The sequence below is a fragment of the Hetaerina americana genome, unplaced genomic scaffold, assembly GCF_022747635.1.
Source record: "Hetaerina americana unplaced genomic scaffold, ioHetAmer1.1.p SCAF_33, whole genome shotgun sequence".
Taxonomy (NCBI): domain Eukaryota; kingdom Metazoa; phylum Arthropoda; class Insecta; order Odonata; family Calopterygidae; genus Hetaerina; species Hetaerina americana.
In genome coordinates, this window is record NW_027286908.1 from 2324720 (window position 1) to 2349008 (window position 24289).

Here is a 24289-nt window from a genome sequence, read left to right on the forward strand (position 1 = left end):
AGTTACCAGATGATCGTTGAAGTATTTTTTTTATAAGTAAAGGAAACACTGCGTAAAAATTTGAACGCCTAGCTATTATTCAAATTATTAGATAATCAGGAAAATTATTATACCCAATATGATTGCTTTTTCCATTTTCGCCGATTTACCATCAATTCTTTTTCGTAGCAGAAAAGTTCGATAGGAGTTGAAAATCGCTAAGCGCATTTCAAATTTATGTAAACAAAATAGTGGACTTTAATTTACATGATGTCAACCGTAAATTTTATTTTGCTCTATTTTAATTCTAATACTTTGATGACGCAGTCACTTGAATGAAAAGACTCGAAGATATTTGACCCACGAACAGGCAGTGTACCTACTCTTACCAACGTCGAGATTAATGTAACCATGGCGATGTGGTTTCCCATATTTGTTTCGGGTGCAATGTCGGTGGTTTCTTATTTGATTACCGAAACAATTATATTTAAACAAAAACTAAAGGAAATGTTTATCAAAGCAAATCTTTTTGGAATAGATTTGAATAAAAAAGGGAAAGAAAAAGTGTATGTATACAAACTTAAGTTCACGTGTTTTTAATTTTTGGCTCCAAGCTCTCATAAAACCGTAATTCTAGATTTATGGACATTATAAAGAATGACATTAAAGTGTTTGTGCCTATTGTCATAATGGGTACATAGCAATTTGAAATTAGGAACGGGAACCTCTCCTTTGGAATTCCTGAGGCGTAAGGTACTTGTTCATTTCCTGTGATTTATTTTTCAGACCTGAAGCCATCGGTGTTGTATCAGGGTGTATATATTTGATTACTTTGTTCCTGTTCATTCCGGTGCCTTTTGGTCGCCTCATAATGGAGAACTCGACTTTTCCTCACGATGAGGTGAGATAAGTCAATTTAGTTGGGGTAAACTCTTGTTGCCTTCTCAATTACATTTTTGATTGATTTGTGTTTATTATTTATTTACAGTTTGTGGAAATGGTTGCTGCACTTCTTTCAATATGTTGCATGCTTCTTCTTGGATTCGCAGATGACGTGCTCGACTTGCGATGGAGACACAAACTTCTCTTACCTACTATTGCATCTTTGCCTTTATTGATGGTTTATTATGTTAATTTTAACTCAACTTCAGTTATCATTCCTAAGCCTTTACGCCCCTGGGTTGGATTTTCTGTTAATTTAGGTTAGTAGCATAATTTGAATTTTGCTTCTTCTATCATATAAATCATTCTATAATCTATATATATAAAGGAGAGTGTTTGTTTGTATGTATGTAATTTGTTTACTTTTTTGCTGTCATAGAAACACAACAACCTCCTGTAATCCATCTAACCCAAAAACATTATGGGAAAAATATAAAGAATCAATGAGTGAGGATATACTGGCTAAAGTTCGAAGTGAAAATCCTACATTGGATATTATGTTTAACTCCGACATTTTTAATAAAACTTTGATTATTTTGGAGGAAAAGTGTATCACCATGGTTAACAAGACTTTAGTGGAACTCGGTCTTTTTGCACCTGTACAAGATCAACAGGGTGTATTTTATCCAGATTATATACGTGAAACTAGCTACAATGTCTTAGACTTAGAAGCATACATCGGATAAAAAGCCACTTCTTAATTAGGATCAGAAATTCGTGTACGAAACAATAATGGATCAAGTAGATAAACAAGAAGGAGGTATTTTTTTTGATGCTGCTGGTGGCACGGGAAAAACATTTTTAATTAATTTAGTTCTCGCTGAAATCAGGGTTCATGGAGAAATTGCACCATGGGAGGGAGGAGCTCTGGTACTCCTGTGTGGAGACTTCCGTCAAACTCTGCCTGTCATTCCAAAATCGACTCCAGCCGATGAAATTTATGCCTGTTTAAAACATTCTGTTCTATGGAATCATGTCCAAGAAATTAGCCTTAAACAAAACATGCGAATCCTCTTAAGAGATGGGAATGCTCAAAATTTTGCAAATAAACTTTTGGAGATTGGAGAAGATAGATTAGTTATTGAAGCATCTGGTATGATAAAATTGTCATCAGATTTATGTGTATCGGTGAAAACTGTCTGCGATATGATACAAGCAGTCTATCCTAACGTTAATCAATATTATAAAAATTTAGAATGGTTGCGAGAAAGAGCCATTCTTGCTCCTAAGAACAATGATGTTAATGAAATTAACAAGGAGATACTAGCCATGCTGCCAGGAGACGTGATTGAATATGAATCGGTTGATACCTTAGTGGATGCTGACGAAGCCGTCAATTATCCAACGGAATTCCTAAATTCACTTGATCCAGCTGGATTGCCACAACATCGCCTTATACTTAAAGTAGGATCTCCAATCATTTTATTGCAAAATTTAGATCCACCAATACTCTGCAATGGGACACGATTGTGTGTGACAAAATTAATGAAAAATATAATACAGACAGTCATAATAACTGGAAAAGGTGAAATAATTTTTATTCCACGGATACCTCTAATCCCAACTGATCTTCCCTTCAACTTTAAAAGATTACAGTTTCCAGTCCAGCTAGCTTTTTCAATTACCATTAATAAATCACAGGGACAGTCTTTAAAAGTTTTGTGGTGCTGATCTAAGATCGCCATGTTTTAGCCACGGGCAACTTTATGTTGCTTGCTCCAGAGTAGGTTCGCCTAAAAATTTATATATTCTTTCTCCTGGATATGAAACAAAAAATGTAGTTTATAAACAGGTGTTAAATAAAAAAAGATTCTTAAATTTGTATGAAGTAGGGTATTATTGTACTTTATAATTTGTTGTTTTTATTTATGTAGTATATTTATATTATTGTTTCTCCCTAACCCGTGCAAAGCCGGGTATTCAGCTAGTATCATATAAATCGCAGGTCCATGTTTCTCAACACATACTGTTAATGTATGCATTGTTGTTTTGCAGATGTTTCAATAGTCCAAGTTAAATATGAAGGTCCATTCTTCCTTTTGAAATGTCAATTTTTTTTATCAAGGGTGTACATTTAGGAAAAAAAGCTGTCGCAATAATTAATTTGACTCCCTGTCATTACTTTTAGAAAGTCTATGATATTACCCGTTTTCTATGAAGGTTCATACCAGTTAATCGGGTACACATCATTTACTTTATACTTCTTCGTCAATGTCTCCATAGCGCATTGTTATTTTTTCATACATTTCAACTAAGAATTTTATCTTGAAAAGATGTTGAATCCATTAATTCTTAAGTGGGAAAGAATGAGAATGGGTCTTTTCTTGACACTCGATAAGTCAAATTACATAATCTTTTCGAACATTAATCAACTCCATTAGTTTCCTTCCCTCTTATGCTTTTGATATGGTGTGGCGGGAATAGTTAAAGTAAACAAAAAGTACAACTTTCCAATGTGTAATTGAATTTTTTAGCCAATAAATGGGTGTGCATTTCGTATAAAGGGGAATCATGTAGTCATTCTACCAGAGCTGCCACTGAATCGTTTTTGCTACTTCTTCGATGAAACTTAAAGTAAATTGTGGTTACAGAGTTGAAAAAGGATCCCAATTCATGAAACTAGGTATCCTTGGATGGTATTTGAGCAATTAAAATGGATTAGTAATTATAGTTGAGTGAATATATGTTTCCTCTCCAGATGAAGTGGAATTTAAACGAATGGAAAAGGAAAACTCTCCTTCTGATTATTCTTCTATTAACTTAACCTGTGAAAGGGTGTGAAGTTGACTAGGGTCCTTTGGATTTTTGTGGCCATTCCTTCATGCTGTAAACCTTATGAGTGTGGTTTACAGATATAAATTGAACTGGAGAGGTATTTTTAATTGGTCGTAGGTGTGGAGCCTTACTAAGTTTGTAATTTCTAGTGCAAAGTATTTACTGCTGTTCTCAGATGCGGAGAATCTGTTATAACTGGAAATTCCCGCAAATGAGGACTTAATTGAACCTTGAAATCAAGTCAAATGCAGATATCAATATTATTATCTTAATACCATGATTATCACTATTCAATTTGAAGAGAATAATATTAGTAACAAAGTGCCATCTTAGGGTAGGTATTTAATGGGCTCTGACACTATATGCTAATGAACTCATAAGCTTGATTAACTGTTTGTAAAGATAGGTTTTGGATGGAAATAGACTGAACTCCCCTATGCTTTTGAATCCAGCCTTAACAAGGCAAAACCTAGCAATCTACGGCACAATCATCTGTTTTTCAATTCTTTATTCCTTCCATCTCCTTTCATTCTGTCCAAAATGCCTATTCTTTTCCTCACCTGCCTGCTGAAACTTCTTCCCTCCACGGTAGTATCCAACTGCCTGGTTATTATTTTATGTCTGTTATTATAGCTCTTCTCAGTGTTAAATATGCAGAAGGGTGTGATCATAGATCCTAAAAGCATCAATTTTAAATCTTACAAAGCAAAAGACATCCATTAAAATTGAATCTATTGATTTTTAATTAAGTTTGATGCATGCATTTATACTTTTTCCTTCTGATTCAGGGATCTTCTATTATGTGTACATGGGAATGTTGGCAGTGTTTTGCACTAACGCCATCAACATCTTGGCTGGAATCAATGGCTTAGAAGTAGGCCAGTCCATTATAATAGCATTATCCATTGCTGTTTTCAACATGTGCGAATTGAATGGGGATTTATGGAAGGCACACCAGTTTTCGCTGTATTTTATATTGCCATACATTGGGACCTCTTTGGCATTATTGAAGTATAATTGGTGAGTGAAAAGCAAAATTTGCCATAAATTTCTTCAGCATTTCATTCTGTAAAAATGACATAATATCTCTGTATATGTAAATTAGTAAGAGGGGGTCACAGTAGTCCAGGGGTAAAGCATTGGACTACTGATGGAAGGGCCCGGGTTCGAGTCCTGGGCAAGCCTCTCTTGGCACCCATAACACCACCCAAGCTGTGTAATTTTTCAGGTAGCAGATCTTCCTGGGAAACTATAATTGGTGCAGGGAAAGGCACTGCCCCCCCCTCCCACCCTGATGCGTGAATTTCACACGCCGTTGGGCTTAGTACTGGGTGAACTCTATCATCACTAATCAAACCAACCTTCAGGTTGATTACTGTGTTTGTGGTTTTTTTGTATAAGTTAGCATTCATTTGCTATTATATAATATTCTTCAATAAAAGATATTTAGATTCTACTGCCGCGATCATTCAGCTTAAGTACAATTTCATCAACGTAATGATGTTTAGAGAAAGATATGTGGGGTATGAGTAAATTAAAATTTGAATGAAATAGTGTTAATATGTATTATCTGTGGTGAATTTATTTGATTTTTTTTCATATCGTTAGTATTAGAATATAATTTTGAAATATGTTGCTTGATGTTCATAAAGATTCCTCTACAAAATGGTCATTTTAATTTCAACATCCAAGCTTTAAGTAAAAAACTGCATTTGCTAATTCAATAAATTAATGATTTATGACTTTGCACCTAATTAATTCCAAGACTACAACAATCTCTTCTAATATTATTTTTAGCATGGTTATGCAGACATATAGTGGCCATTTCCTTTGCTGGCTGCACAATTCCCTGATTGGATATATGGAAAAGATTGAGGGTGCATTAACTTCCATTACGTTTGACTCTTATCAATTAAAAATGATATAGCTTCCTCATATTACTTTCAGTACTCAAAAGTGTTTCAATAGATGTACATATGTAACATACATAATGAATGCACGTAGGTAACATACATATTTTTTATGTATACAGAATTTTGCAGCAGAATATTATCAGATATTTTAACTCATGATGCATATTTGTGCAGAAGGGTCCACTCTAGAAAAATGGGGAAAATATAAAACAGAAACAGTTGTGGATTATTAAATCTATAAAAAATATTGATTAGTAATCAATGCAAAGGTTGGTGTGACATGCAAGTGTAGAGGTCACCTGTACTTAACCCTGTAGCATAAGAAGTTGGCAGATTAAAGGGTTGGGAGAAAGTATCAGTTCCTTTCCCTGTGCCGCCTTTAATTTCCCAGGATTGGCCTATTAATTTTCCTTACAGTTTCTTTGGCAGCTAATAATTACTAGGCCACGTGAACTTTAAACTGAGATATTAATTAGAAATGCAAAACATGTTCAATTCAAGGTTTGATCATTTTCCTTATCTTAGGAAATATTAAACCTATTGGGCCCTTTAGGAGCTAGAGGAGGCAATGATTAGAGGTCATTAAGATTTCTGCCATACTTAGGTTATATGCGGAGGATTTTGGTGGTCAACTGACTTGCATAATGGAAGAACCAAAGTTTTAAGAAGTTGTCAGAAGATCTAGCGGTGGACTGTTTGAAAATGTTAGAAACAAATAGAAGGGAAGTGAAGACAGAAGCTGTTGTCCAGGTTGTTTGAAGGAAGTGTTTAGTCCCTATCACTGCTGTTGTATTGGCTTGGAAAGTAAAGGAGAGAAGGCTTCAGGGTGAGATGTCTTAAACATTTTATATGATGAATTGAGGTGTACAAAGCTTCAGATCTAGACAAGTTCTAAACGACAGCTGCGTGCTCTAAGGGTTCTGCTGTTGGGTCATCCATTTCATTAAGAAACAAGGGAGCATCCATTTTGTTCTAAGCAATACATTCGGCTACTTTGTGGTATCTCGTTGCTGGAAACATATATCAGGACCTCTCATGTTCCGAAGGATTGCAAACAACATTTAGTTGAAGTTGGTCCTCAATATTTTTTAACTAATTGTCTCAGTTTGAGATGCAAATGTGGGGAAAGCTTTGTCAGAAGAATTTTTTACTCTGTCAATCAATCTGCTCATAGCATCTGTGCTCCAATTTGGAAAAATATGTTCCTTTTCTGTATGATTCAATCATTGCTGTTATCTGTTCCCTCGTCCATGGATTTCCGCTCCATTTCAATCAATCTCAAAAGAAAACAATTGCGGCGTAAAGAAATCATCTGATTTGGTGCTTCTCAAAGGTGATTGACCAATCAGTACTCAGTGAATCATGCTTAAACTATAACATTGGGCCAATCCTCATAATCCAGTCAGGTAGCCACCACCACAGCAGACTTAAGAGCATGCAAGGAATCCATCAAGGAAAAATACACCATGTGAACCTGGCTTCAGTGATGTCAAATCTTATGACATTAGCCTTATGGTTTAATTGGTCAGCATTTACATTTTTCTCATTTTAATCTTTTGGTGCTGACTTTCACAGATATTTGACACTAAGTCCAAAAGAATCTTCAAAAGGATTATTTCATTAGATCAATAAAAGTAGCATATTTTGTCTCTGTAATACATTCCTTGAAAATAAAAAAAGGTTTCAAATAAACATGTATGATTCAAAGTGGTCACATTTGGAATGTACGAAATACAGGTACCCAATGAAAAATGTAAATCTCATTGAAAAGTCATAATTAAGTTTATTTCCAGTTACTTGAACTATACAGATACATGATAAACCATTCAAAGTATCAAATGCAACCACAAATAACATCATTGAAATTATGTGGTGATTTATCACAGGCCATTATTTTTTATCACAGTCAGGAAGCTCAAATTTGGCCATAGTTTAGTAGTCCAACTTACTGTAGAAATTGACTAGTAAAGAATCAAAGGTCCAAGTATTATTTAACACATATTCAGGAGCAAAGTAAGAATCACGAGATTGACTCTTTCGTAGCAGCTGTGTTGTGCCATCTAACCATAAACCAGAACCAATCAGGTCTTCAACAAAGGGAACATCAATTTTGCTCCCTAGGTTATCCCATTTTATGACACTATTAGCAGTTGTAGAGGACTGCTGGAGTGTCGCAACAATATCCTTAGGATCTAAACACCAATTACAATACCAACCACCATAATGATTCAAATCCCCTATGACCAAATAATGGCTAGGGAGTTCACTCCCACCTTCTTGATATCCTCTTGCATCCTCTGTCATTTTGAATGGATTGTCACCGTACACGCCTTCAAGCAGCTGGATGGAGCAACCACCAGGCACAATGGCTGTCCTTTGAGGGTGTTGCCAAAAGAATCCAAAGACAGACCATCGAAGTCTGAAGGCAATGGGCTCGGGCCAGCCATCATAAAGTTTAAAAAAGAGAAGTGCCCTTGAGTTTGGTATCTCATCAACGGCCATTGATACGTATAGATCGTCTGCATTCAAGTCTTCTACCAGTGACTTGCTCTCCCTCCATAGGTATTCCCTCATTTCTAAAAAACTGCCACTCCCTCTCTCCTGCTTGAAATTCATAGATACGTACAAAATTTTGTGTTGTATCTCCTTAAGGTGTCCTCCTCGCAACCGATTATAAAAGTAAAGTGGCTTGGGTTCCCCATTCTCCGTGTAATTAGACTCGCACACTATAAAAAGGTCAACCACATGAGAGAGTTCGTTCAAGTTTATTTCAGCAAGTGTTACTTCTAAATTTACTGAAAAACCATGAATTATTTTTCTTGGTCTGTCTCTTCGTTGCAAAGATAGCTTCTCCCTCGACGCCATGAATGCCCGCCAAATAACTTCTGGCTGGCCACAGTCTTTTCCATGCCATCCCTGGTGGCATTCGCACCTACCGCCCTCTCTTCTTGCATTGAATCGTTGCATATAAGGAATATCTGTTCCTTGTGTAAAACATAATGTTCCATTTACTAGTGAAAAGTAGTCTTTTGTTGAGTCCTGAGCTAACTTGTATTTTCTTTTATTGACATATATTATTTTGTTTTCCTTAGACTGAACTTGAGGTTTAGATGAAACGAATGTGATTGATGGTTGATATTCCTGATTTCTCTCAGGCTCTGATGTTGTATAGCTAATGGGTGGAGCATTTAGCAATAGATAAAAGGCCACTAGTAAAAGTTGAACTAGTAGAAGTAGGCATAACAAAAGTAGTCTAAAATCAAATTTGAATGACATTAGATTTACTCTTTCTAACCAACTCCTTAAATTTATGAAAATCACCACAGTATTTTGCTATTTACATGGATGATATAAGTTGTGGGTAGCACTGATTATGTATTCCATTATCTGAAACGAAAAGAAGTACATTGAGAGTCACTGTACATAATTTTTCAGAAGTATTATTTGCTTTTTTCATTATTGTTAACAAAGAGGGAACGTATTGGAATGCAACAGTGTCAGAAATTTTATTGTTCGGAGAAAACTGGATAGTTTCATAGTTGAAGATGGTGAATATATTGAAAATACAGTTGATAGATGTAATTCCTCGAATAAAACTATTGAATTATTTTTCATCTGCCTTTTACCATATTTCTAAAATATTATCTCAATTAATTATTCTGGTTCGTTTAGCTCCTTCGAAACTAATTGTCTGAGCAGCAAAATATACATAGTGGTTATATTTTATAATATTTAGTTTGTATCCAATCAGGAAATAATTAATCCAAGGCATTTAGAAAGTAATTGGGACCTATATTATCAACATTTCATTACGAAAATAATTTCAAGTAGTGATTTGCAATGATTTTTCGGCACATCGTGTTATAATCTGCCAAAGTTTGTTCCGTGCTGTAATGTTACGAAATCGCTGAACGTGAACACAAATAAAAACGGCGATGTACATTAATTAGACGCCACAACCTTTTCATTTTGAGAAATTAACATTCTGTGATCCGAAGGTATATTTAGGCAACTATTTTTAAATTAATTAAACTAATATTGTGCCCTTAATGATGAGGAAACTCATTCTCTGAAATATAACCTCATCATTAACCAGTTAACAGCTTACATTTTTTTCAAGATTCGCATTTTAATTTAACATCTGTCCAATTAATCAACCAGTGAATCATTTTTACGACTTTAATTCCATGCGTGTTACGTCTGAGAAAATTATTGATCAGCCACGCCCTTGGAGTTACCGGATCGTGCGTTACTTAAGTCATTACAATTGGCACTACTGGCTAGAAGTAAACAATCATTTTTAATGGACAAAATGAAATTATTTCCGCGCGTATAAATAAAATCACTAGGTTGTTTCAATGCATCAGCCCACCGCTTCCCCGCACGGTACAAACATAGTCATTCGTCTGTTTACCGTTATATCGATTTGCGTACGATGAATATGTTTGGGAGGATGTGAGTGATTTTGCACATTTCCGGGTACTCATCTATATGGTAATATTAGCTCTGCCCATTGCTCCACGCGATTTAATCGTATACTACTTACTGCCGGAATGATTATTGAGTCGATCGCCGTCCCAGAATGTAAACATCGCTGGCACTCGAGGCTGGTTGACGACGGGTGAAGCTGTACCGTCAGCTGTGAACTTGGAATGGTGCCACCATTTACTTGAATATTATGATATATCCTGTCATATATAAAAGTTAAAATTACTTTATTTGCTAACCAATGGTACGGGAAATAAGAAATGGCTGACTTTTTCCAAATTCGTGTGCAATAGGTACTCACATTTATTCGATGAGTGATTTGCGTTAAGCATTGTATTCGCGACTGGGTGGCCCTGTCCTTGGCTTCTCCACGTGGGGTAAGTGTCCCAGCTTTTAACGATCGAGGTCAGCTACCGAGGGGCGACGTGGGGGCGTTGTCTGGTTCCTTCGCCGGAAAACTCAGCCTATTGCGCACAACTCTGTTTTTGCTCCTCTCCCCCCACACCCACACTTTCCGCCAAGTCCAGTTCCGCGCACGCACTTGAATGTCTCTCTTGCTAAATATGAAACGAAAAGAATGAATAAGCGCTGGGCTCCTTCTTGACCCACATTATCGTCTTATTTCTAAGGCATTGGGCCTTTGCTCTAAGGGAGGCTTTTAAAATGGGTTGAAGAGACCGCCCCTTCTGAATGTAGTATTTGTAGTAGTTAAACAAACTCCCTTCAAACGCACAACTGTGGACCAATAGCATATCCCCTTCCCCTCATTCCGCCCCCATCAACAGTTCCGTTCTAACGAAATGGCGGAAAATTCAATCCCTTTTCGTAATCAAGTTATTCCCTATTTATGACTAAGTAGTCGTCTGGCGATCAAAGTAAAACTATGGATTCCGGAAATCATTACGCAATACAGTGGTATTTTATGAGAAATATTAAAAAGCATTCTCGTGTCGAAAATTATAAGAAGTGACTGTAAGCAAAACACCGGATTGAGGGGGGGGGGGTGGAAAAATGAAATAATCCATTAGTGGGCACCCGTTATTTAATACGACAATTATAATTGCCCAGCTATACAAACACAAACGAATTTAGGACTCCCTGGAGGGAAGCCTAAAACTGAGGGGAATTTTTCAAAGTAGGAACCTACCAGAATGGCATTGGTATAACATTTTATGCCCCCAATGCTTTATAAGTTTATTGTAGTAGAAGTAATGCAGAGTTAAGTTTAGACAGGATGGAAGTGTGATAGAAATAGTACTAGTTTCAATATCAAGGAAAGGTGGTATTATGGAACCTTGACTTTTGAGACGTGATTATGTATGGGCATATATAACACAGTAAGTATATAATAATGCCTAGAAATAAAATATTTAAATGATTTTGATAAGGTTAAAAATATCTCCATAACCCAATCACATTTCAACTGCTTTAGGGTTCCAACAACCCAGTCCTTTTAATTGTTCCACTGGACCATTTATGGTACTTATCCAGTTTCTTGAAGAACTTTTCCTCTGAAACTTGTCTGCTAACTATCAGCATACTTTCCTAATTGGAATGTGTTGCAGACTTGAGAGGGTAAATATAAATATTAATTTCTCCTCTTCACATTTCTTGCAGCATAGGAATGAGGTTCTGTAGACTGAGCTGCAATATGACCAAGGCTGTTTAATGAGTTAGATGACTTTATGAAGGATACTTCATTGTTTACTCTAAACTTATGTTCAGAATGAACAGGCTTATTGTAATATTCTTGCATTTTCTTTTGATTTTTAACTAATTAATCCCTTGCCACACTAATAACCACTTTAGGTTTCAACAACTTCAACGTTACAGGAATGTCCACGCAGAATGATCTAGACATAAATATGTTTGCTGCAGCTGGTATATTCCCTCTTCGGCTATAATGCAAGTTTGAAAGGCCTAGATATGGGATCACTTGATACAAATGCATTTTTCAATAAGGTTTTTTTTACAGTTATAACAGCCAACTCAACCTTCTCACTGGACTTTCTGTAATGAGGTCTAGTTATACAATGACCAATATTCTAACCACTGATGAACTTCTGAAACTGCTGATGTAAAAGAATGACTCATCATCAATGTACGACTTATCCAGAATTCCATGCTTACTTAGAATTGATTTTAGTTTGCAGCTTTTAATGTAATGCAGTTCATTAGCCTCAATGAAATTATATAAGTAGTCCACAACTTCCAGAAAATTCTTGTTGTTAAGTTCAAGTATGTTTAGACTGTACCCACATCTGACCTAGACAATTCTGCAATTTAAAAGCAGAGTAATGGGTTATTTATCTTATAGCTCTGGAAGTTGAAAAGTTTGATTGGATTTAGCAAAATCCTTTATATTCTTCTTTATGTAAACTAAAAACAAAGTGAATCCAGCCCTGTATTTCATCTGAGTTATACTAAGATGACCAGCATGAAGTTTTTTTCTAACATTTCAATCTCAAGTGAACAGAGAATCACAATTATTATCTTTTTAAAATATAGTTAAATTTTATTTAATTTGGATAATACAATGTGTCTATTGATACTAAGCTCATTTTTATTTAATCAAAGATTTAAATTCAGGTTATCATTTAGTTCACCCTTACTTAAACCTTTGCCAACCATTTATAATTTTATTTTTAACCGTCTAATAATGCTATTTTCATAGTTTTTGTTATCAACTCTCAGTAATAGGAAAATTATTAGTGAACATATTCTTGATCAATCCAATGTCTTCAAAATTTTCTTTTCAAGATTATGGTTATTGAAGTCCCTCGATAAAATGCCTGCATTATAAAATTATGCTCATGCCTTATAGTTCACTTCTAGTGTAAAAGGTTGAAGTTGACGCATCGTTATTTGTAAATATACCTGGATACCCTCCAGAGGCTTCTTAAATATTGAGACCAATTGTCTGTGATCAATCTCCACATTCACTCCTATACTGAAGACTAACTGCCTGATCTCGTTGAACCCAAATTATATTCCTAGCATTTCTCTCTCAATTTGAGGAATCTTGTTTAAAGGTAATGATAATAATCTTTATTGGTTCCTATGAGACATCATTTTAACAGGTATGAAACAGTTCACATTGTCTGCTTATGTTCTTTGCCGACATCACAGGGTGGATAATACAGAGTCAGCATATTCTCAAAATAAAAATGTAAATTTACGGAGTAGAAACCAAAACAGGAACCTGGAGCTGTAACAGGAGTATCTTTGTTGAGTTATTTATGATTAAAATCATTTTCTTAGAGAAAAGGACATGAATGCATCAACTTTATAGCACTGATGGGCACAAAGGAGTTGATATAGTTTAGACTTCAATCACAAAAAATTATCTATTTCCCTTAATTTTCTAGGTAGTGTTTTCAAGAATTTCATACCAGCAAGGGTTCTTAGCAAACATGGATGAGTTGTGGGCAGTTATTTTAGGGTCATTACAACCTCTTGTGCTGATATACATCAGCATTGGTTTTCAGAAAGAACATGGTTTTGATGAAGTTTTCTCGGGTCTTCCCCCGGGTCAGGGGTTCAGTGTTGCCCTACGTTTCGATGTCCAACTCGTGCATCATCCTCAGGGTAGATGATTGCCACTCTGTTTTTGGCCGTCTTACAGGGTTCGTCCGGAAAATAAGTGTACTGATTTTTTCCCGCCGCTCCAGGCGCGCCCAGCACCGCTCTGACGGGCTGCGATTGGAGGGGGGTATGTTGGCAAGCGACGCTGAAAAAGGCAGTCGGCTCTGAGCTGTGGTGTAGTGAGGAGCTCTGTTAACGCGAACCTCCACGCTCGATCCACGTCACGGAACGCGATGCCGAAGTTTTTGGAGCAGCGTTATTCCATCAAATTTGCGGTAAAGCTTGGGAAATCGTCTACCGAAACTGTCGGTATGATTAACCAGGCTTACGGGGAGTCAGCCATGTCCAGAAACATGATCTTTCGGTGGCACAAGATGTTCGTGGAGGGCAGAGAAGAGGTCGACGACGAACCTCGGCCTGGACGCCCATCAACGACACTCACCGACGAAAATGTGCGAAAAGTTCGCGATGTACTGTACTCTGATCGTCGTCTTAGTGTTCGGATGATAGCAGAGCAGTGTAATGTGCCAAAAACAATAGTGCACGAGATTATTAGTGAGCAATTACAGATGCGAAAAATTTACGCAAAGTTGGTGCCGAAAGTGCTCAGTGATGATCCAAGACTCAATCGTTTGGAAATCGCGACACAACTTGCGGATCATTGCAAAAATGATCCACATTTTTTAGAGAACGTTGTTTCGGGTGACGAGACGTGGATCTTTGAGTACGACCCGGAGTCGAAGAGACAAAGTGCGGAGTCGCACACCCCATCATCACCCCGTCAAAAGAAAGCTCGCATGAGCAAATCTCGGATCAAGGCGATGCTCATCGTCTTTTTTGACAAAAGGGGAGTCGTCCACTACGAATTTGTACCTGAACGACAAACTGTAAATGCTGCATTTTACGTCCAAGTGCTCGACAGGCTTCGAAAACGAGTCGCCCGCGTCCGGCCAGCGATCAAAAACATCTGGCGGCTGCATCACGACAATGCGCCGTCTCACACCGCGCTTGTCGTGTCGGACTTCTTGGCCAAGCACGGCGTGGCAACGCTGCCGCACCCACCCTACAGCCCGGACTTGGCACCACCGGACTTCTTTCTGTTCCCGAAGATAAAGAGTAGTTTGAAAGGAACGCGATACGGGACTTAGGACGCCGTTACAGATGCGAAAAATTTGTGCAAAGTTGGTGCCGAAAGTGCTCAGTGATGATCAAAGACTCAATCGTTTGGAAATCGCGACACAACTTGCGGATCACTGCAAAAATGATCCACATTTTTTAGAGACTTCTTTCTGTTCCCGAAGATAAAGAGGAGTTTGAAAGGAACGCGATACGGGACTTTGGACGCCGTCAAAGAGGCCGTGACGACGTGTCTTCGAGAGGTTCCCGATGATGCCTTCGCGGGAGCGTTCCAGGAATGGGAACGCCGCTGGAACAAGTGTATCGACTCACAAGGGTCCTATTTTGAGGAATATTAGCTTAAGATATGTAAAAGTGTAATAAATTTTTTTTCCTGAGCTCAGTACACTTATTTTCCGGACGAACCCTGTTTATACATGCGCTCTTGGGTCAGTGACTTCTAATTTGTCCGAGGAGGAGGAGCTTCCTGATTAGTTGCCAGGTAGTTGTGCTCTGTTCCTTTGGGTGCCTCTCGGTATCTTTCATGCATCTAAACTCTTTGATTTCTTTCCCCTTTCTGTATAGTGTGACCATTTTGCCAACTCTGGAAAGTTTAAAAGTTCTTTCACTGCTCTTTCCACTGTCTTTTTGCTCTTTCCCACCACACATGAATATAACTATTAAATTTTTTATATAAATCAGAATGCATTATATTTGAACATTCAAATGAAATGAAAATCACTATTGTTTAAGAGAATTTTTCAAAAAAATTTTGTTTGTGTGTAGGGGCTTCGACCACTTCACTTTCTCAGTTTATATTCATTTCTTTTTCCAGGTATCCCTCGAGGATATTTGTTGGAGATACATTTTGTTATTTTTCCGGCATGACTTTTGCTGTTGTGGGAATATTAGGACATTTCAGCAAAACCATGCTTCTGTTTTTCCTTCCACAAATTATAAACTTTTTGTACTCGGTTCCTCAACTTTTTCACATGGTGCACTGTCCTCGTCATCGAATACCAAGGTGAGTTAGTTTTTCATGCTCTTTGTATGCATCTGAGGAGGAATGTAAACAGAATTAGGTGGTGATGACCAGTTTATATCGTATTGTAATAGTATATATTGTTATACTTAAGTTATTGAAATAAGTAAATAACTCCAAGGCCATTAATCTTTCAGTTCGCAATAGAGTAATGAAAGTCAAGTATGGAAAACAAATTAAAATGAAAAGGAGGAAAGTTTAGCCTAAATGCTCGGGTTTGTGATATGCAGTAAGCCTGTAAATTGCATGTGCACCCTGACTCAATGGTTTTATTTGTCAAGAGCCATTAATCACCTTAAAATATAAAATTAGAGTAAAAAAAAATGGCATAAATGCACCTAATGTTTATGACTCATAAGGGTCAATGTCAATCTGTCTCTCTCAAAAGAGTCTTGAAGTGGTTTATGAGTCAGAAACCTTGGTCAGAGAAATTGTGAGTTAAGACTAATCTATTATCCTTGTTTGTTTTATTTACAAATTTCCTCCGTCTTGACACCTTTGTTCTCCCAAAGAGGTCTTGGGGTTATTTCTTTAATTTGTTTGAATTGACATTGGTTATAATATTTTGCTTCATTAAAAATTTTATCTTGATATTATAAATATTGTTTTGTATATCGTCTATGTTGCCTCCACTTTGAAATCTGTATGCTTAAAACTTGAGTTTTCATGTTCCTAGTACCTTCCTTTTGGGTGCCTAAGACTACTGTGGAGTATACATGCCCTCATTGTGTTCTTGCGGCTTTCTCTGTCCTCTTTTCCTGATTGTCCAATCTGGATTCTAGTTCGAGGTTGAGTCTAGTGCACACACAGTTTGTTATAGTTCACTCACACGCCATGCATTGCATGCTGGGAAGAGTGAAAAGACAGGGTATTATGATGGACCTTCTCCAAGAGGAGGTGTTTGTATTTGGCTCAAAAGAGGGATGATGCAAAACTCATGAGGGAACAAAAGAGATGTTCCTGGGGTATTTTAGGACTTAGAGAATCCTAAACCAACATCAGTCTTACCCAAAATTATCTCATACGCTCTTGGGCACTCACCTCTTTGAGTAGAAATTTATTTTCCGTCTTGCTTAATCTTGTGAGACAGCAAGTATCAATATTAGTGTAGTGAATAAATGGCACTTTCTCTCATATGACTTCTAATTGGCTCATCATAATGCAGTCCTCTGCATCCACACTTGGAAGCTTGCTGCTAGGGTTGGCAGGGTTACAGCATCATTACGTTTTCTGTTTCTGTTCGTAAATGCTTGAAGAGAGTAGAAGACAGTAGTTCAGGTGTTAAGTGGTGAATGAAGCCAGGGATGCTTGTATATCTAGAGAATTTGTTTTGTAACTACTTATCATATTCGATGAGTATACTCCCTAACATTTTGCTCCCCAATGATAAAATACTCCTGATATTCTAAATAGGATTCTACAGCAAGCTTCATATGATAATATACTTTTTAATTGACATCTGCATCATTACTGTGTTATTGGCCATGAGGGTCCCCTGAAGCTGCAGTGGACACATCTGAAGATGTTTCGACACCGGGCATTAAAAAAGAACTATTAAAATTGAGTATACATATCCATACTGTTTAATGTTTGTTTCATGACAAGTAATTTACTACAGATTGGCTTAGTCTATGATTGCCATCAGTATTAAATTTAACTTCATTTTCAGTAGATGTGTCTATGGCAGCGTTAATTATCAAGGGAAGACATTAACTGTGAATTTCAACCATTGGCTTCAAAGTTCCACTGGTCTCAACTGGATGCACACTATGCATCTTGGTTATCATTAAAGAGGATTTATAACGAAACAACAACTAAGAACTTTGGTGGGTTTTGGTATGCCATTCAGCTTGTTGCATGATTGCAATTTTGTACCATTTTATGAATTACCTACTTCTAGGTGAAAATATGAAATTTCAGTACCAAAAGAGGATACCTTTAGCTGAGTGTTTTCAGTTAAATAAACGTATCTGCAGCTACCAGTATTGCTTCCCCACCTTACTTGCAAGACTTAAGATATTAATGTTAAATACCCTAAGAGGAAAACTGCCAGATCCTGCAGGTTTGGAGAATGAAAAGTTTTTTCCACACCTTCCAATAGGCTTCTGTCTGGATCTCACTCTTGCAAAGAATGACAAAATTGAATAGAAGGGTGCATTGACTTACTCAGAGGTCATTTGTCCTTTTTATTTAGTAAGAAAGGACTTTATAAGGTTGATGTAAAATCCATTTAAAATTAAAATAAGTGATATTAGGTCTAGCAATTGACAATTTTAATTGCTGGAATTGAAATTTCCATGCTAAAATTTTTAGAAATGTATGTTTTGAGAACTAATTGTGATGCCTAATGCAGTGGTTTATGCAGAGAAGTTTCAAAATTAGGATTTTTGAGGCTAACTTGCTCAAATGACTCTCTGACCCTATTTTTGCAAATGAAGGAGTTGACCACTTGACCCAAATTTTGCATCTGTCGCCAAGATGGTGAATCCAAACTTTAAAGTGCCACTGTCAAAGTGAAATGGATGAGAAGTTTTTTAGACTCACTCTATGGGGTTCCCCCCTATTGTTAGGCTTTGCTTGTAGAGCTCTGCAACCCTCCTTCTCTACCGGCCTCTCTTTTTTTAATTTTCCTCCTCATGCTGCCACTGCCATTTGTAACCATCTCATGCTTTATGCTATGGGGAGGGTACCCAAGGAGGCTTATTGCTTAATAGGGAAAGGAACAGAATCTAATATGTATAAAGGGATCTAGCCCTCTTCCTCATGCTGCCCATCTAAGAATTACCTTTTCCCATGGCTTTTCTCCTTCACAAATGACTCTGCATTACCTCCTGATGGAGTCATGTCACACTTGACCCACAGTACCTCATTGAATTCTCTTTTAGAAACTATGGAAAATTAGTTCTTTTTGTGGTAATTGTCCAAAATGTTTTTCGATATTTGAAAATATCAAGTCATATATTTAAAACGTTTCTAGATATCATGTATTCCTCGGTGAAACTGTATAAAAATACTGATGTTCACTCTTGTGCATCTAAGAACAAAAAAACAAGCTTCTCTTCAAAAATTGATGGTTTATCTGGACATGGTGAGGGTTCATTTCCTTCTGGGATCTTCGGCATGAAGAGCAAGTGTTTGGGTTAGAAAATCCTCCATTTGTATTATTATTTCCAACTAATGCTTATCATCTCCAAACTGATGAATTTTCCTTTCATGATTGGTCCCTGCCATCAGTTTTAATCTTCTAATAATGTGAGGTGGTGGAATCGGTAACAAGCAATATTTAATTGGTCCATTTTGCAGGCATCATTGCATACTCAAGGCATTTAATTCTCAAGTGCATGTAGAAGATAAAGGGCAAACCTTGTTACATTTATTACTGAGAAAAATTGTCAATGTCAGTTCCATCTAAAAGAATGGGAGAGTGGGTAGATGAGAACTATTTGGTTTAGCTATTTGTTCATTGCAGAGAGCATTACCCTTAAGTGGTGTTGAAACAGGACATCCCACACCCATTTACCCATACAAATTCCATTTTTCAAGGTGTCCTTATATGAATACGAGTAGTGTGCATTGTCTCTGAGGAACTCCCTTCGTGCTCTATCTTACCCTAGGATTGAATGCAATGTTGTTTTAATTGGAGTCACTTTCTCAGAGGGCATTTGCAGAGTATTACTTGTATATAGCATGAAGAGTTGAAGAAGGAAAAGCAAGAACTTCAGCTGATATGAAGTGCATTGAAGTCAGGGACTATGCACAATAGGTCTCAGGGTCTATTCCTAACCCACCCTTTACTGAATAGATTGTCTATGCTGAAGTGAGGACATCGATTTATGAAGTTAGCATTGTACGAGTGCACTTAACTTTGGTAAATGTATTCATTATATATGAAGCCAACTTTTAATTCTATGGAAAGTGATTATCACAATAATATAACATAAACAATGCAGAAATGAGGTCATCATACTAAACTCCTCAAGTTTGCATGAATGTACTTTGGCAGTCAAACATTTTTGTGGCGACATGTTTATTTCATGATGATGCCAAATCTTGCTTTAATTGCAGAAAAATTTGGTATATGTAGTGCTTGTACGTTATTTCATGAGTATCTTTATTATACAATGTTGACGGGTAATTCATTGCATGCTCTAATTAACATAATCAATTCCATGATTTATTGAAAGTATATGTAGCTCATTTTGAATTCATATGTCACGAATTCTTTCAGGTATTGCAAGGAAACAGACAAATTGGTTTGCAGTGTAACTGTTTTTAAGAAGACTGATTTAAATTTTCTGGGGAACTTCATCTTAAGACTATTCAAGTTCTTCAAGCTCATCGATTTGAAAGAAAATGTGGGCGAAGGAGGACTTTACATGGAGTGCAATAATTTGACACTAATAAATTTTATCCTGTTATGGATCGGACCCACCCATGAAAAGAAATTATCTCAAATTCTTTTGATTGTTCAGGTGAGTAATACACAAATGGGGGTGCTTGGGGTGCTTAGTGGAGAGCACTTGGAGTGAGTAAGATGTCCAACTCAGGGGATGTTAAACTGCGAACCCCTTGGCATCTTTTGTTGAGAGTAGCCTAATACCAACGCGTGGTTTCCGTCCACCCTTCCCAAATGAAGCAAATGACCTTGGCTGTCAGCTGCATCCCCTAATAGCTGCTACTACTGCTGACAAGATAGGAGGGTTGACCAGGAAGTAGTACCCATCCATGCTGTATGGAGTGCTTGTTACAAGAGTAGCTACTGCTCAATCTCAAGCACCTTCAATTGTTTGTCTTCTCACTGTTTGTGAAGTTACTGGATGCTTTTATTTTTTCTCAGTGTGTTTATCAATTTTTTAGAAAATTGAAAATGCCAGCTTTTGTGAAGATAGGGTTATGATCATATTTCTCAATGCAAAACACATGCGACCATGTGATACACATGGTCAATTAAAGGAAGATTATCGAGGTAATGTTATTGGTGAGCCATCTATTTGGTGCTGGCGTTGAAACTTTACCTCGGGGAGGGAAAATGTCCAAGATGACGAGCTTATGGGGTGCCCTTTCTCCTCTATGGTAATGCCAGGTCTCATGCCACTGGGGCAATGAAGCAATGTGTCAAAAATTCAAATAAGAAATTTCCAACCATTCACTGTTCTGTCCAGTCTTGGCTCCTCCAGCTTTTCATCTCTATGCAAAACTAAAGGAGTTTTTGACTGTAATGAAATTTAAAGTGGTTGAAGAACTGAATGAAAATTATATAATTACTTCTCTCAGTGAACTGGCAGGAGAGGAATATAAAGCTGGAATACATAAGCATATATCACACACTTAGACAGATTTATATATTTATATGGCAACTCTTTTGAAAAGTAGTTCGTTTTTAGCTGACATACTAAACCTTTTTCTAAAAAACATGTATTATTTATGTTTTGATTCCAAAATGGGTCCTGCCTTCAGGACAACTCTCGTATTTTGGCAGTAAACACACAAGTGGTCTATGTGGGGGGGGGGGGGAAGGGATGGTAGGGGGACAGAGATGCAGCCCTATTGCCAAGGCAGATGTAAAAAGATGTGCACTTTAAAAGCCATTGCACAACCCCTGAATATTTACTGATAGGGTCACAATTTTGTGTTTGTCATTCTAAGCAAAAAGGGAGAAAATAAAAATTATAGGAAGTGATCAGGATGTGGAATTATATTTTAACTTCCCCAATGAAGGGTGATTAGGACTCATACATGTTTGTAATCCCTGACCCCATAATTAGGCTGGACTCATTTCGTGGGATAAATCGTTGAACAATTGACCTTAAAACAGATTTCCTCCACTGTTGCACCCCTCATGCTAGTTAAACCTATGAAAATTCTGGTTTCTCTTTAGTGTAAGATGGCAGTCTCAGGTTGCTTGCTCTACTTGGTAGATTGAAAATAAAAAGTAGTCAATGGAGATTGCTCCTCTGAGATCTATTCCATATCTTGTATATTATTAAGTGGTGTTGGTTTAAATTAATTGGAACAAATATGTGGACTTTGCAAAAGCATATCATACATGAGGGTTTGGACATTGAAGAGTGACTCAAGGATCTTTGGGAGAGTATTGGGTTATTTTTAAAACCCAAGTACATATAGACCTTTGTTTTAATACACAGGTAATTCCATATCTACTTATCATTTAAAATATTCATTGCATTCTCTTTATTTTCAGGCATTCTGCAGTGTCGTTGCCTTTACGATTCGCTATCCTCTAGCATGGCTGTTTTATAACGTTTGATTATTTTGGTTGAAAATGTGATATAAAAACCCCATTGAGGATTTATATCCCTAATTGTTAATGGCTAGTCGTTTATGTATATGAAACTACTACTTAGGGTGTTGTGATAAATAAAATAGGCAATAAGGGAAATGCATTTTTTAAACTCTGGTGTGAACGAAATGTTTTCAATTGTGTGCCATTCATGGATGAAAGAATATATTGTCAGTTACCAGCCTTTCTCTTGATTCTTATTAAAAAATTGTTTTTATTTTATAAGCATGTAACAATAAGAACAATAAACATAAATGAAATTTATATTTTTGTTTCTGATAATGTAAATAATATTCCCATAGCTCTGTTACAGGAATAACAAAATGTAGAAGCTGTGTCATGCCAAAAATCATGGAAGATGATTGTGTGGATGACTTGGATCAAATAGGCCCTTGACTCCTTGCAAATGTCTAAGTCAGCATTAACATCCATAACATTAATCTTGATGAAAAAGAGTAGAACTAAAAGTAAGATGTAGTGCTGAATCATTATATTTGATTTATTGAAAAAAACTTGTTTTGTTGGCAAAACGGGTAGAATCTATAAGAAAATATTCTTATCCAGGTGAGTTGTCCCTCTAAAGTAACCAACAACTTACCAAATGGGCTAGTTTACTATCAATCTAGCGAATTATAACAAGACCAATACTATAACTAAATATACTCTACACTTTCAGGCTCCACCTGGTGGAATTGTTTGATGTCCATATTAAAAGAGTTAGTGATTTTCCACAGCCCAAGTCTGTGGAAAATTACAAACTAACTCTTTAATATGGACACTATGAATAAATGCTAACGCAGGTACTTAGCCTTAAATGCAGTGTATAGAGAGGAAAAGTGACTCCTAGTTGTAGCAGAACTTCTCTTTGCTCCTTTTTATTGTTGACCCTTCTTCTAAAAGCTTGGCGATATCGAAAAAAGGACTCCCTGTCATATGGAGGCCGTCATTACACCGGGGTTTTATTTGGAAATTTAAGGTAACGATAATAATGAAAATGAAAGGGGGCGGTTTTCTACCACGAACTCTTGGTACACCACATATACCATAAATATATAGCAGATCTACGTACTATAATACTATTATAATAACTTACTGGGCAAGGTAAAAATCAGAAAATAGAAGGGTAGGAACTTCTTCGTATGAATATAAGCAAGTCCTAGGTACGAAGAGCATTTCATAAATCTCTTTTTCGTCGCACATAATAAAAATTTAAGAACAAAATGGACATTGACAACTTGTTTGAAGATCACATGAGTATCTGCCTGTTTCATATGCTTATTTTTACGTCTTGATATGAGGGCTGTCCTGAAAGTAACTCACGTTTTGAAATAAAATATGAACCTAAAGACATGACAAAGTCTTATTATACACATTTGAAAGGCATATTCTTCAACTATTTTTCTACATAGTCGCCATTCAATTTGAGACATCTATCATAACGATACACAAGATTTTCAATTCCGTCTCTGAAGAAATCTGCATCCTTACATTTTAACCACTTGTTTACACCAGCATGCAATTCTGCGTCACTGTCAAAGCGCTGTGTTGCGAGCCACGTCTTCATCGCTGGAAAGAGGTGGTAATCAGTCGGCGCCAGATCTGGAATATACGGCGGGTGATCAAACACCTCCCATCCAAGAGCTCTCGGACACGATTAGCTGTGTGCGGACGTGCGCAGTCGTGAAAAAACAAAACTTTTGAGCTCGGCTTTCCCCGACGCTTGTTTTGTATCGCCCGCCTTAGCTTTTTTAACGTATCACAATACCTATCCGAGTTGATTGTTGAGCCACGTTCAAGGAAATCGACCAGAAGCACACCCTCAGTGTCCCAAAAAACAGTTGCCATGATCTTTCTGGCTGACAATGTTTTCAAATATTTTTTTGATTTCCTCGGAGAACTTGTGTCTCCCCGTTGCACACACTGCCTTTTTGCCTCACAATTGACATGCTTTACCCATATCTCATCCCCAGTTACGACACGATCTAAGAGTGCATTACCATCATTGTCATAGGCTTCGAGGAAAGTCAGTGATGCAGCAAGACGTTGTTTTTTGAGGTCTTCCGTCAAAATTTTCGGCGCCCATCTGGCACAAAACTTGTGATAGCCAAGCTTTCCCGCAACAATTTCATGCAGTAGACTTCGTGAAAT

At 37.0% G+C, this 24289-nt stretch overlaps 2 protein-coding genes across 2 annotated transcripts; one reads left to right on the forward strand and one right to left on the reverse strand.

Annotated features, from left to right (window-relative positions):
* Positions 1-207: 207 nt before the first annotated feature.
* Positions 208-22405, forward strand: Alg7 (Alg7 dolichyl-phosphate N-acetylglucosaminephosphotransferase). Its single transcript, XM_071589129.1, has 7 exons — positions 208-545; positions 766-880; positions 968-1181; positions 4485-4716; positions 15634-15822; positions 20069-20312; positions 22043-22405. The coding sequence occupies exons 1-7, from the start codon at positions 391-393 to the stop codon at positions 22106-22108; spliced, it is 1215 nt and encodes a 404-aa protein (XP_071445230.1). The 5' UTR covers positions 208-390; the 3' UTR covers positions 22109-22405.
* Positions 7381-10897, reverse strand: Mgat3 (beta-1,4-mannosyl-glycoprotein 4-beta-N-acetylglucosaminyltransferase). Its single transcript, XM_071589168.1, has 3 exons — positions 10399-10897; positions 10156-10297; positions 7381-8996 (listed from the first exon to the last, which is right to left on the reverse strand). Exon 3 carries the CDS (start codon positions 8883-8885, stop codon positions 7542-7544), a length of 1344 nt encoding a protein of 447 aa, XP_071445269.1. The 5' UTR covers positions 8886-8996; positions 10156-10297; positions 10399-10897; the 3' UTR covers positions 7381-7541.
* Positions 22406-24289: the final 1884 nt, after the last annotated feature.